Genomic DNA, 14,190 nt, shown 5'->3' with positions numbered 1-14,190 from the left:
ACCACGGAAAACCATCTTCAGGGCTGCCGATAGTGGGATTCGAACCTACTATCTCCCGGATGCAAGCTCACAGCCGCGCGCCTCTACGCGCACGGCCAACTCGCCCGGTCCTGAAGGGTAAAGGGATAAGGAAAGACAGAGGAAAAGGACCGTATTCGTTCCTTCTCCTGACAGCGCAAGTTTGAAATCAACCTGTAGGTACGCAGGCTGTAACATACTCGGTACTGACGGAGAAATCTTGCTCTGCGCCCCTCTCCTCGCTCTCCACTTGACTGCTTCGCTGAGCAGAAGTCGCCCTTTGCTCCCCGGCAAGCAGTCTGCACGTCTCTCAATTAGATAATGCAACTCGCTCTTCGAGACGTTCATACTGTTCCTTGACTCTGTTTTTATTTTTTTATTTCGTACATTCTCGGGAGATGACGTTTCGGAGGGCAACCACACATACAAGTAAGGGGCATTCTATACGAACAGCCTGAGAATAAGCTGGTGTACAATTATGCAAACACACGCAAGAAGGCAATACTGTCAATCGCCACAGGAAGGCGGTCGTCATCGGTGAAACCTACACTACCTCCAGCTCATAAGCTCATAAGCATATGCATTTTTATTTCGATATTTTAATAGTCAGATTTATTTATTTATTTATTTATTTATTTATTTATTTATTTATTTATTATTTATTTATTTATTTATTTATTTATTTATTTAGCATATGGCTTTTAATGCCGGAAGGACATATTCGACTCGCATGATGCAGGGCTTTCTATTTGACTCCCATGGGTGAGCTGCATGGCTTCTGGATGTGAGACGATGATAATAATGAAGTAGGGAGAAGGTGAAATCCCGTGTCGGCACTTAGCCTACTGCTGGAAAACCTTTTCTGTGTAGCGTCTCTAGCGTTTATTACTTTTTACTGTCTAGTATGCCATCGGTTATTTTCATTTAAAATCATCCTAAAACCCCCTCATTTGACTTCATTTAGGCATTAGATTGCATTACGTATAAATCCATCCGCCTGAATGTTTCGTGATTTTATTTTGCAAACGTCACTGAAAATTAGCCAACGGCCATAGCCGTGTTGAAACACCGGATCCCGTGAGATCTCCGCAGTTAAGCAACATTGGGCGTAGTCAGGAGTTGGATGGGTTGCCACGCGCGGTTGGTGGGGGGGGGGGGGTAAGGGAATGGAGGAGCGGAAAGGAACTGGCCACCCTACCGCACGTAAACTCCGGCTCAGGAACACCTCTGCGGAGGTTCGGACCTGCCTTCGGGCAGAATAACTCTTACCTACTGAAATTTACAGTTCAAAAATAGGTAAATTTTACGAATAAGATTTTTTTTTGCTTTAAAGTAATAAAATTTGTAAAACATGGCCATAGAATTAGTTGAGACATACTTATTTATTAAGCGTAATGTTAAAATATGCTATGTTGGTAGATTTTCGACCTATTTATTGCATCTTAAAACATGAAAATATGTTAGTATGATGTCTCACGTGTCACCTAGTGGCACGCGTCCCATCCGTGTACCAAGGGTTTATTCAAGACTTAACTAATTGAACTGTATTAGGCCTATAAGAAATAATTTTAAGATATCTCGTATAACAACAGCTTCCTCTCTTATGATCTTTTTAATGTTTAATGGGGTATATTTGTGACATCATCATCATCATCATCATCTGTTTACCCTCCAGGTTCGGTTTTTCCCTCGGACTTAGCGAGGGATCCCACCTCTACCGCCTCAAGGGCAGTGTCCTGGAGCTTCAGACTCTTGGTCGGGGGATACAACTGGGGAGTATGACCAGTACCTCGCCCAGGCGGCCACAGGGGCCTTGTGGAGGGATGGGAAGATGGGAAGGGATAGGCAAGGAAGAGGGAAGGAAGCGGCCGTGGCCTTAAGTTAGGTACCATCCCGGCATTCGCCTGGAGGAGAAGTGGGAAACCACGGAAAACCACTTCCAGGATGGCTGAGGTGGGAATCGAACCCACCTCTACTCAGTTGACCTCCCGAGGCTGAGTGGACCCCGTTCCAGCCCTCGTACCACTTTTCAAATTTCGTGGCAGAGCCGGGAATCGAACCCGGGCCTCCGGGGGTGGCAGCTAATCACGCTAACCACTACACCACAGAGGCGGACATATTTGTGACAATGGGTGATAAATAGTGTTAGAATCAATTTTTTTAAAAGTAACATTCGTATATCTTCATAATCAGAAATGTACAATCATCTTATTGTTGAAAAAATGTCTTGAAGCTAATCACTATACGAAGTACTGTAATTAAAACACCAAAGTATACGACAAATTATGAATATTAGTAGTACTTAAAGTAGAATTGTCTGTGTTAAAAATCATCTCAATTATCTGTGAAGCCTGTAAGTAAAACATCCTGAAATAAATTCCATGTTTTATTGCAGCACAGAAATACCTCGCGTTTCTGTTGCAAATAACGACTGGCATAAAGAAATTAGCAGGAATTCTAATTAATGTTTTTTTAATCCACCATATTGAAATAATTCTAGGATAAATATGTCTCAGATGATAGAAAGAGTAGAAGTCCTGTAACTTCTAATAATTTTGTGACAAATATGTTACGCTGGGATTTTTAAAACATGTGCTAGATTATACGGAAAATCTATAGGAGAAAATTCAGCAGTTGCTTAAACAATGTGTATATACTGTATACATACGTTAAAACAGCAATAATCAGATGACTGTTGTAATACGTGGATTATTATTATTTCGTGTGGCTATTACTAGCCGATTGCAGCCCTTGTAAGGCAGGCCCTCCGATGAGGGTGGGCGGCATCTGCCATGTGTAGGTAACTGCGTGTTATTGTGGTGGAGGATAGTGTTATGTGTGGTGTGTGAGTTGCAGGGATGTTGGGGACAGCACAAACACCCAGCCCCCGGGCCATTGGAATTAACCAATTAAGGTTAAAATCCCCGACCCGGCCGGGAATCGAACCCGGGACCCTCTGAACAGAAGGCCAGTACGCTGACCATTCAGCCAACGAGTCGGACAATACGTGGATGATGAAGCAGGTGGGGTGATGTATATGAAGACAAGGTAGAGTTTTCTGCAAATTTTTTCTAGGGAAGCGTTACACTATTAATCTTAGTAAATATGTTTCTATATATTTTATTTTCTGCATATGATTTCAAGTTTTTTCAGAAATTATTCTTCAGTACCACAAATCAAAGTCCGCCTCTGTGGTGTAGTGGTTAGTGTGATTAGCTGCCACCCCCGGAGGCCCGGGTTCGATTCCCGGCTCTGCCACGAAATTTGAAAAGTGGTACGAGGGCTGGAACGGGGTCCACTCAGCCTCGGGAGGTCAACTGAGTAGAGGTGGGTTCGATTCCCACCTCAGCCATCCTGGAAATGATTTTCCGTGGTTTCCCACTTCTCCTCCAGGCAAATGCCGGGATGGTACCTATCTTAAGGCCACGGCCGCTTCCTTCCCTCTTCCTTGTCTATCCCTTCCAATCTTCCCATCCCCCACCAAGGCCCCTGTTCAGTATAGCAGGTGAGGCGGCCTGGGCGAGGTACTGATCATTCTCCCCAGTTGTATCCCCCGATCCGATGTCTGAAGCTCCAGGACACTGCCCTTGAGGCGGTAGAGGTGGGATCCCTCGCTAAGTCCGAGAGAAAAGCCAACCCTGGACAATAAACAGATTAAGAAGAAGAAGACCACAAATCAAAGCGCGAACTTCAAAGAAGTAAAAAGAGTTTCTCTTTCTGGTCGTCAACAAGTCCATACGTAACCAACAGTTAACCAAAGAAGAATGTCAAACATACCGTACAATCATTTTGTATTGCATTATAAATATTCTTATCATACATTGCTTCACAGTTCATTTAAGTGTTAAGAAAGTCGGACTAAAGCTACTTTTCTGCATCTACATATGACGAAAAAGTTACTAATGCCCTTTAATGAACTCTTATCATTCTATAATAATTTCATAAACTTTGAACACAAACAACGCCAAAGTCTGAGTATTTTTCTCCTCCTTCTGCTGTAGGCAAGGAAACATGAATAATTTCTTCGTCATCATTAATTTGTTCCTCGGGATCAAACCTGTAACTGCCCATTTATCTGGAAAATCTCTCATAATCAGTCATTAAAAGAGATAATGACCATTCTTGCATTATTTTGACTAATTAGAGATATTTAAATTCAAGTTTAAATGCAATAAGGCTATTCTTAAAGGCCACAGATTCATGTATGATTTTGTATGAGTTGAGTAGTTCTGTGTGTTGAATAAGTTATATCATTCATTCCCACCAACTGAAGTTAGTCTTGTCTTTTTGTTCCCAGCCCAGGTCGATGGTGTTTTCAAGCGATAACTTTTAGTTTCAGGTATCTTAAATAACGCTTGAAGGGCAATATTTCGTAACCTGCCATCTTTTAAAATCTATATCAATTGAAGGAGAGTTAAAATACATAACATTAGCAATTATAAACACAGAGTTCATCGTTCAATGGAAGGTGTATGACAAGTAGGTTATATCAACTTCAAGATTAACCGGGCGAGTTGGCCGTGCGGTTAGGAGCGCATACCTGTGAGTTTGCATCCGGGAGATAGTGGGTTCGAATCCCACTGTCAGCAGCCTTGAAGATGGTTTTCCGTGGTTTCCCATTTTCACACCAGGCAAATGCTGGGGCTGTACCTTAATTAAGGTCATGGCCGCTTCCTTCCCATTCCTAGGCCTTTCCTGTCCCATCGTCGACATAAGACCAATCTGTGTCGGTGCAACGTAAAGCAAATAGAAAAAAAAACTTGAAGATTAGTTCTGAGAGAGATCCATCGCCACGAGAATATTGGAATACAGATCTTAAGTCGAAATCTGGGTATTTATTTATTTATTTATTTATTTATTTATTTATTTATTTATTTATTTATTTATTTATTTATTTATTTATTTATTTATTTATTTATTTATTTATTTATTTATTTTATTCATTAATCATTCATTTCATCCATTCAATGTTACGGCCAACTATTGGTCGCGTTTACACAATCTATCTGTCCTACTCTTCAGATGCCTTTTTTCTTTGCACTCCCGTCAAAGGTCCTTAAGTCTTTTTTCTCGCTCCTTCAGTGAGATATTCCACGGCTTGGTAAGTTGTTTCTCGAGAGCATCCCTCATTCCGACAATTTTCTTCCTAAAGTTTGATTTTTGCTGTATCTCTCCTTCTCCTATACCCACTTCTGCCAAGAGTTTGTGCTCCTCTCTCATCCACAGAGGTTGAGTTCTCCATTTATCTTACAGAGTCAGTGTCTTCATCGCTAAAGGGAATAAATATGATAACTAGGCTGAATCAACTTCTGAGAGATATCTATCACTACGGACATAGATTTTGTGTGACATTTGGGTATTCATTCACTCATTTGGGCTTATCTTCTTGATGTGTCGATAAAAAACTAGCCCCCTTTTCCCCATAATGGTTGTTATTTTCTAGACTGTTTCATAAAGCTCCTGGTTTGGTATAAAGAGGAAGGTAAGTCTCTTATCTGGACCCAAAATATCCTTTTTCTCTATCATCTATGACTATATCCGTCTCTCTTATCGGGGTTGCCGCCACAAAGTGACACCTCATTCGGACCACTGAATTCATTATACTTTTTCTTTATATATACAAGCCACCAGTATTCTAGTAGCACCTCTAGGCCTATTCTTAAGTACCGGGTGAGTTGGCCGTGCGGTTAGGGTCGCGCAGCTTATGTGCTCGCATCCGAGAGATAGTGGGTTCGAACCCCACTGTCGGCAGCCCTGAATATGGTTTTCCGTGGTTTTCTAATTTTCCCACCAGGCAAATGCTGGGGCTGCACTTTAATTAAGGCCCCGGCCACTTCCTTCCCATTCCTAGGCCTTTTCTGTGCCATCGTCGCCATAAGACCTATCGGTGTCGGTGCGACGTAAAGCAAATAGCAAATAATAATTCTACGTCCCACCAAATACACTCGCAGTTTTCAGGGACAGTAAGCTGCCTGATTTTATCCCGCAAGGGTTCTTTTACATGCCATTAAATCTGTCAACACAGAACTGTTATATTTGACTTGACCACCTTCAAATACCTCCAAACTGAGCCGGGATCGAACCCACCAGAAAGCCAGCGTTTTACCGTCTGAAGTGCTCACTTTGGCGAGTAAGGAAAAAACAACCATTGCATAGGATTCCCGAATCATTGGATGGTCTTCACATTAGAGATATGTAGGCCTATCTATGCTCAAAATGCTAGTGCTTTGTGACTAGTGTAGCACTAGAGAGTAGAGTGTAACGTCCACCGCTGTGTTGAATAGCGAACTATGCACATCAGCGTAATGCAGTGTGGTCTTATTGTGTGCGATTACGTAATATTACACCAGTTTCCCACGGAAGTAAAGCTTGGAAATACTTTACGATGTGTCGATTGCTACCCGAGAATTTAGCATGAAGACAAGATTGTCCTACATCCTCCAAGAATTACTTGCTCGCGGAATCGAAACTCCAGTTTGACTTTCCACTCAATTAAGACGCGAATTGTGAATCGTGAGAAATTACCGGATTTAAGTCCCACAGAAAATATCAATTTCTTCCATTTCTAGAGTAAAGCAGGGGTCTAAGTAAGCGGACGTCGTACAAAGACTCTACAAACTAGAGAAAATCAGTTGTATATGAAAAAACATTAAATAACTGCTTTTGTCTTCCTGTAAGGCGCCTCCTCAATCCATTGAGTGTTTTGAAATATGAATGGGTACTCTGTAAATATGTTGTTTGGTCGAAATATACTCAGCCATTTGGCCATAATGATGGAACAAATAAATACGAAAGCTAAAAAGCACTGGTGGTCTTAAGTTGGCCTGAATTGGATCAAAATGACAACAACATAATTGCAAAGGAAACAAATGAACAAGTAGCGATTTTTTAACAAGTTGTTTTACTTCGCACCGACACAGATAGGTATTATGGCGACGATGGGATAGGAAAGGTCTAAGAATGGGAAGGAAGCGGGAGTGGCCTTAATTAAGGTACAGCCCTAGTATTTGCTTGGTGTGAAAACGGAAAACCACGGAAAACCATCTTAGGGCTGCCGACAGTGGGGTTCGAACCCACTATCTCCCGGATGCAAGCCCGCAGCTCCGCGCGCCTAACCGCACGACCAACTCGCCCGGTGGGTAGCGAATTACTTACAGTATTATTTATGTTTCTTCTTGCTGTTCGTTTTTACTTCGCACCGACTCAGGAAAGTCCTATCGTGACGATGGGATAGGAGAGGGCTAGAACTGAGAAGGAAACAGCCGTGGCTAAAATTAAGGTACAGTCCGAGCATTTTCCTGGTATGAAATAGGAAACCATGAAAACCATCTTTAGGGTTGTCGTCAGTGGCGGTCGAACCCTTTTCTCCCGATTGGGAGCTCACAGCTGTGCACCTTGAACCGCGTAGCCAACTCACATCTTTATCTTCTTCTTCCTGGCCTTTTCTCATTTACACGGGGTTGTCACTGTGTGTGAACTGGCTCAGTCTTACAGCTGTATAGCCTTCCTGCTGCCAGCCCTAGGGGGAATATATCCACTACTGCGCGGCTCTGTGATAATTGACATTATGTGTGGCGGGGGGGGGCAGCTGTGAGTCAAAACGAACACAAATACGCAGTATCCGAGCCCAAGGAATTAACCGGACGCGACAAAACATCCACCCCACCCTACCGGGAATCGAACCCGGTACCCACTGAAAATAAGAGATGAATCAGAATTCGAGCACTAATAGGTGACGTTCCACTTCCTGTAATTCTCTTCCACCAGGTGTTATTGAAGAAATTGACCTCTGTTTTGTGTTTCCTTTACAGGCGTTGTCCAACTCTCTCCCGTCGGCTTGCTTTCACTCTCCTTTCGTTGCGCCCGCAGAGACTCGGAGTTGATCCTTGTTTCCTATTATCCTGCACGACTACGTACCGGTGATATTTTACAACAATTATGATCTAATCTACAATGGCCTTAAAATGTAATGCTATCCCCCGAAGACTTCAAAGGGACCTTCAGAAAGTATTTTATAAATGTGTAAATAAGTTATAAATGTACGAGTGACAATATAACTTACTGTCATATTCGTGGGACAAATTCTCCTTAACGTATTTTACGGACGTAAAGACATTCTCGAAGAATACTGAAAATAAATTCAATTTAACACTCTCTAGAGTTAATTTCACAATACCCATCTGAGTGGTCAGTCAGACAAAGCATGCCACTTTTGCAAAGCTTTCACATTAATTCTAGTATTGCAATTTGTACCATAATCTACTGTTTTCAGTGTGATTAGTAGTCTAACTGTACATATTTTTTTTACATATTTTGATTTGCTGCTTGTATAATGAAGTAATATATTCCATAGATTACTTGAAATTTAGTTTCGTTACTTCCAGGCATAGCTTGTTGAAATTGTTCTTGACGGCTGTATAGTTTTGCAGAGTTGTCTACTTATAACAACCTTGTATTAATAGCACGTTAAGTGGGGTTATGCACTTGCGAGTAAAAGAATTTAATTTTTCAATTGTATTTATATAATACCGTATGCTTTCTTCTTTAATATGAACATATTTTAAATGATTTACAATATTTCAAAATATATAATCGTAATTTTCCATGTATGTCACTTTCCACGTCCCAGTCTGACACATGTGTGTTGTTCATTTTCCGTAATTTTTATTTTCACAGAAGGTTTTCATCATAATTTTAAACATATTCAAATTATTCGCAACAATGTTTGCGTGATAGTGTATGTTACTTATATGAGCAACATATTCCAGGATATTTTCTTTAGCTCAAGTTACGTAAATTTAAATAATTAGTCGTGCAAAAGTGAGACAAATTTATATGAAAGTTAACAATTAAGAAAAATGTATTTTCTGAATAAATGTCTTTGAAATTGTAGAGTATGTCGGTGATAGAATTCTTTAAATCATTTCGTAAAAGAATCGTGTAAATATTCGATTAATTATTTTTAATTACAGGTGATTACTAGGCTTTCAACAATCTGAACATTATTTCATATATGATAATAAGTGTATGTTAAGTTTGCAAAAACTGTTTAAGTTGCATTCTTAATTGATGAGCTATAAATATTACAAATATATTCATTTGAAAGTAGGGAAAGGTGTAACTGCCACCGATGATCACGTCTCACCAAGATATCTAAAAAATTCTGCTAGGCAATTTTTTATTATCAATTGTATCTCACTGGTCTGTTTTGAATGCAATCAGTTTCTTTTCCCAGTCTTCCTGTAATTGAGTGAGCTCGCCAATATAAAATACCGTATATCCTTGACACCCTTCCATACGGGCTAACTTGCAGACCGGCACATTTCATTATACAGCATCCATAACAGATTACGATGAGAGATTGACTGATCCTGGAGGGCTACACGGTAAATTAATTTCACGACTTAATTACGGACCGAGCATACCAAATGAATGTTTCACTGTACTGTAGTTTCTAATTGCCCTCACAGTGGCCTAAATGAGGGAGCTAACATTGCAGCACTTCTCCCCTGAGGCCGGAGTTGGTAAGACTCGCATGCACTCCGTAACGGTTGATCGTTCCGAGATGATTTAACTCAGCTGTCGAACTTACATGCATTAAATGTACATTACGTATATAGGCAAATATCTGGATTGTTCCTTTACTGAAAGTTTATAAACACGTGTCTATCTGGAATTATTTCAAGCCATTCGTTTCAGCGTTATCTTTCTGCATTCCTAAAAATTCTAGTTTATCAATGCGTGTTGTTCCAATTATTATATTGAGAGAGTAGCTCCACTGTAAAATACAAAATTTAACTACAAGGTAAAGAAAACATAAAATATCACAACAAATTTCCCAGTAACATACCGGTACCAGCCTTATTCTATAATTCCAAGAGATACATTCAGAGCAGATTTATTCCCCTTGCTTTTCTTCGTAAGAGGAAAAATATTTCACCTGACTACCATATTTCCTCTAGCACAAACTCACGGAGTTATTAATAATAAAGCACAAAAGAAAAATATCTCGAACGTTCTTAATCATTAGTTCATTAGATTCCAAGTTTCAGAATCTGATCTTCAATGGAGGATTGCAAGGTTTGTGAGAAATTAACTTACAAATGAAAATTATAATTGAGTTTGTTTTCCTGATGTTAGTAATTCATAATTGGCAATGCGGTTAGGGGCACACAGCTGTGAGCTTGCATTCGGGAGTTAGTGTGTTCGAACACCACTGTCGGCAGCCCTGAATACGTTTTTCCGTGGTTTTCGTTTTTCACACGAGGCAAATGACGGGGCTGTACCTTAATTAAGGCCACGGCCGCTTCCTTCCCACTCCTAGCCCATTCCTATCCCATCGTCGCCATAAGACATATCAATGTGAGTGGGACGTGAAGCAATTAAAAAACAACAGCATCTGTTAAACTCGGTTTCAGTCAGCATAACAATGAAATGCTGTAAATGAAGTCGGCAATGTGCTTTCTGTGCAAATGTTAGCCTTTTGCTGTAAGCGTGTCATTAGAGACATGAATTGAGAACACAAAGCTGTGAGCTATTTTTTAATTTTTTTAGACTTGCATACTGGATGTCAAAATAAATTCCTTTTCTTTTAACAGTCAAATCTTTGAATAAGGATGTATTCATAAGATGGCAATGTTTTTCATATTTATCAAGGAGACTGGTGTATTTTATATATTACGATCACAAAAATATAGCCTAATGAAAACTGAACATCTGTAAATAATTAATATTACGGTTCTTTGCTCTTCATCCTACCGATCATTGCATTCACATGTTACTCTGTTATTTTTATCTTTATGGAAGAAATATTTTATATTCTTGCCCTCTCTTAATGTTACAGATTGCCGGAGCGCTGTTGGAACAGGACTTTGCTCCCATGGTGACGGCTAATTGCAAGCCAGGAGGCTCCATGCTTATCCGAGTCGCTACCAATCAGTCCTTCTACGGTAAGTGGCGGTTCGGGAGAACCCAGTGCATGGTTAAAATAGTAACCCGAGGCTAAATTCGGGTTTAACAGGAAGGCTCTAGGCTCATTTCTCACTATCAGTTGTATTCTATCGATTATAACCTTACATTAAATGTTTCTGTTCTTGTTTTTTGTCCATCAAAATATATCTCACCTAGATTTATCGGAGCTGTCGCATCGCTGTCAAAAGTCCTCTTTCATTTTTCCTTTCATTGTTAGGACAATGTATTGTATCTCTTATCCATTATCCTCCAGCTCCTTGAGGCAACATTCGCTCTGTTATTAATTATGTAGCCTCTTTTGTTTGTTTTGTGAGTGGCGATGAAGGCCGTACCAAGCACGTGTCTTTCTCGATAGCATTCCTTATTCCAAGCATACTCCCGCTGTTATTCAGATTCAATATCAAACAATAAAAACTAGGCAATAGTTTCTTTCTATTTTTTCTTTATGTGTGTTAATCTAGAGAGTTAAAATCTGATTTCCCCACTTAGAAATCTAAGGAAAATGAGAGTAAGCATAATTCTTCCTTTCAGTTCAAGCAGTGAGAAATTCTAGTGTAAATGTAACCTCTGCGGTAGCAATACAGTCAAGGCTTTGTTCATTTATTTCTATAAGGACGAGGAGGAATGAAATCGATAAGAGCATAGAAGGAAAAATTCTTCTTGAGAAGGAGACATCAAATGTTTAGAGAACATCAGTTCCACTATACGAGAAACCGATTAAGGATGACATAAAAACGACCGCTTTATTTTTTTTTTGCCAGGGGCTTTACGTCGCACCGACACAGATAGGTATTATGGCGACGATGGGATAGGAAAGGCCTAGGATTTGGAAGGAAGCGGCCGTGGCCTTAATTAAGGTACAGCCCCAGCATTTGCCTGGTGTGAAAATGGGAAACCACGGAAAACCATCTCCAGGGCTGCCGACAGTGGGATTCGAACCTACTATCTCCCGGATGCAAGCTCACAGCCGCGCGCCTCTGCGCGCACGGCCAACTCGCCCGGTATGACCGCTTTAGATAACCAATTAGAAACCTTGACACCCAGTGATTTTACGCCTTCCTTCTCAAATATAGAAGAAATTATATTTGCTGTTACAAGTTTTTCTATTTTCAGTTTGTTTTTATTCGACCGTCATTTATTGATAACGCTAAGGAATTCTTTTGGAAACACAAATTGGCTGTAGACACAGATGAAGAATTCACTTAGAAGTACAAGGTGGATCCAGATGTAAGTACTGAAGAAGTCGCTTGGAAGTACAAAGTCGCTCCATACATAATTTGGGGAATTCACACGAAAGTACCATGTGACTCCATACATGGACGTTGGCTGTGACAGTACAACAACTTGACCTGTACCTAAAATGCTTAATGATGCAAGCATTTAAGTATTCTTCAGAGTATTCTGAAATTTTCATACGTATTTTCATCCAAACGCTTTTTAATTCAATACCTGTTAGTAGATGTACAAAGTGGCACCGGACATAGATACTGAACAATAATATTCATCTGGAAGTACGAGGTGGCTTCATAGATATATGATGAGGATTTAACTTGGAATTAAAGGATTACTCCACGTACATGTTGAGAAATTCACTCGGAAGTACGAAGTGGCTTACACATAGATGTTGAGAAGAAGTTCACTGTGGCTGTGCACATACTTCGTAGTTAAATTTCTCTGAGAATAAATGACTGCAGTGTTTTTTATCAAGGGTCACAGTTTAAGAATTACTAAGATATGTTTCATTCAGCTGGATGTTTTATTTATGTAGTCACAAGATTGGACAGTCAGTAATATGTTTCATACCATGTTGCCGTACTGGATTTATGATAGTAATTACGCTATGACAGTACAACTTGACCTGTACCTAAAATGCTTAATGATACAAGCAATTAAGTATTCTTCAGAGTATTCTGAAATGTTCATATGTATTTTCATTCAAACGCTTTTTCATTCAATAAATGTTAGTAGAATCTTTGAAAACTAAAATGCAGGAAATTACGCCTCCTCCTACCTCTTATATTACTGCTACAATTCTTCTTACGTCTACAGAAAGTTCTAAAGACTCCAGTGCATGGTTTGAACAGTAAAAAAGGCAGAAACTATCCTACGTCAGCAGAACATTTGGAGACTCCAATGCATGGTGCACACAGTAGCATGCAGAACATTTTCTCCACCAGAACATTTGGAGAGACCAATACATGATTTACACAGAACCATACAGAACTTTTGGAGACTCCAATGCATGGTTTATATTGTAACACGCAGAACGTATCCTACTTCTATAGAACATTTGGAGACTCCAATGCATGATTAACACAGAAGCATACAGAACGTTTGGAGACTTCAATGCATGGTTTGTACAGTAACATGCAAAAATGTTCCTACTTCTACAGAACATTTGGAGACTCCAGTACATGTTTCACACATTAGTATGCACGCTATTCGTCTTCCCGCTTCCAGTGCTGTCACTACTATTAATACTTTACTGTCAACTGTACAGTATCGACGTTAGTTGATACAATCTGTGTTGTATATTCACAAAAATTGTTATCGAATCTTATCCTTTGCTATCAGATTACAAAGGCTTTCATTTCCTCCTTAATTATTTTGATAATGTATTTTCACTCGAATTTATTTTTCTTTTTCTTCTTATCCACCGTATTGAAGCTCTTATCTTTATACACATGTATGTACGACATTGAATTGCATTTAATTGTTTATAAATCACAGTAATATTCTCATGCTAATACTACTGGGTAGATTTACTAATTAAGACGAAAGGAATAGTTGCCCGAGAAAGACTTTAGATATCAAAGTGAAAATCTGGTATCTGTTACTCTGATTGCAAGAATGGAAAACAGAGGTGTACTGCAATATTATTTTTTGATTGTTAGAAATAATCACGCACAGTATGCTCATATTTAAAACTTAAGGTGGTTCACCCCATCAATCAGTTAGTCAGTCAATCACTACTGATCTGCACTTAGGGCAGTCGCCCAGGTGGCAGATTCCCTATCTGTTGTTTTCCTTGCCTTTTCTTAAATGATTGCAAATAAATTGAAAATTTATTGAATATTTCCCTTGGTAAGTTATTCCAATCCCTAATTCCCCTTCCTATAAACGAATATTGTCCCCAATTTGTCCTCTTGAATTTCAACTTTATATTGTGATTTTTCCTACTTTTTAAGACACCACTCAAAC

At 39.7% G+C, this 14,190-nt stretch overlaps 1 protein-coding gene across 1 annotated transcript in view; it reads left to right on the top strand.

Annotated features, from left to right (window-relative positions):
• LOC136857639 (uncharacterized) overlaps nucleotides 1-14,190 on the top strand; it is a 337,721-nt gene that overhangs the window by 191,458 nt on the left and 132,073 nt on the right. The window contains exon 2 of the mRNA XM_067136444.2: nucleotides 10,862-10,967. Within this exon, the coding sequence (XP_066992545.2) occupies nucleotides 10,862-10,967 (106 nt within the window). The remainder of the gene's footprint in view (nucleotides 1-10,861; nucleotides 10,968-14,190) is intronic.

Source organism: Anabrus simplex, chromosome 1 (assembly GCF_040414725.1).
Source record: "Anabrus simplex isolate iqAnaSimp1 chromosome 1, ASM4041472v1, whole genome shotgun sequence".
Classification (NCBI taxonomy): domain Eukaryota; kingdom Metazoa; phylum Arthropoda; class Insecta; order Orthoptera; family Tettigoniidae; genus Anabrus; species Anabrus simplex.
Note: the sequence above shows the minus strand (reverse complement) of the source record. Positions and strands in the feature narration are given on the sequence as shown.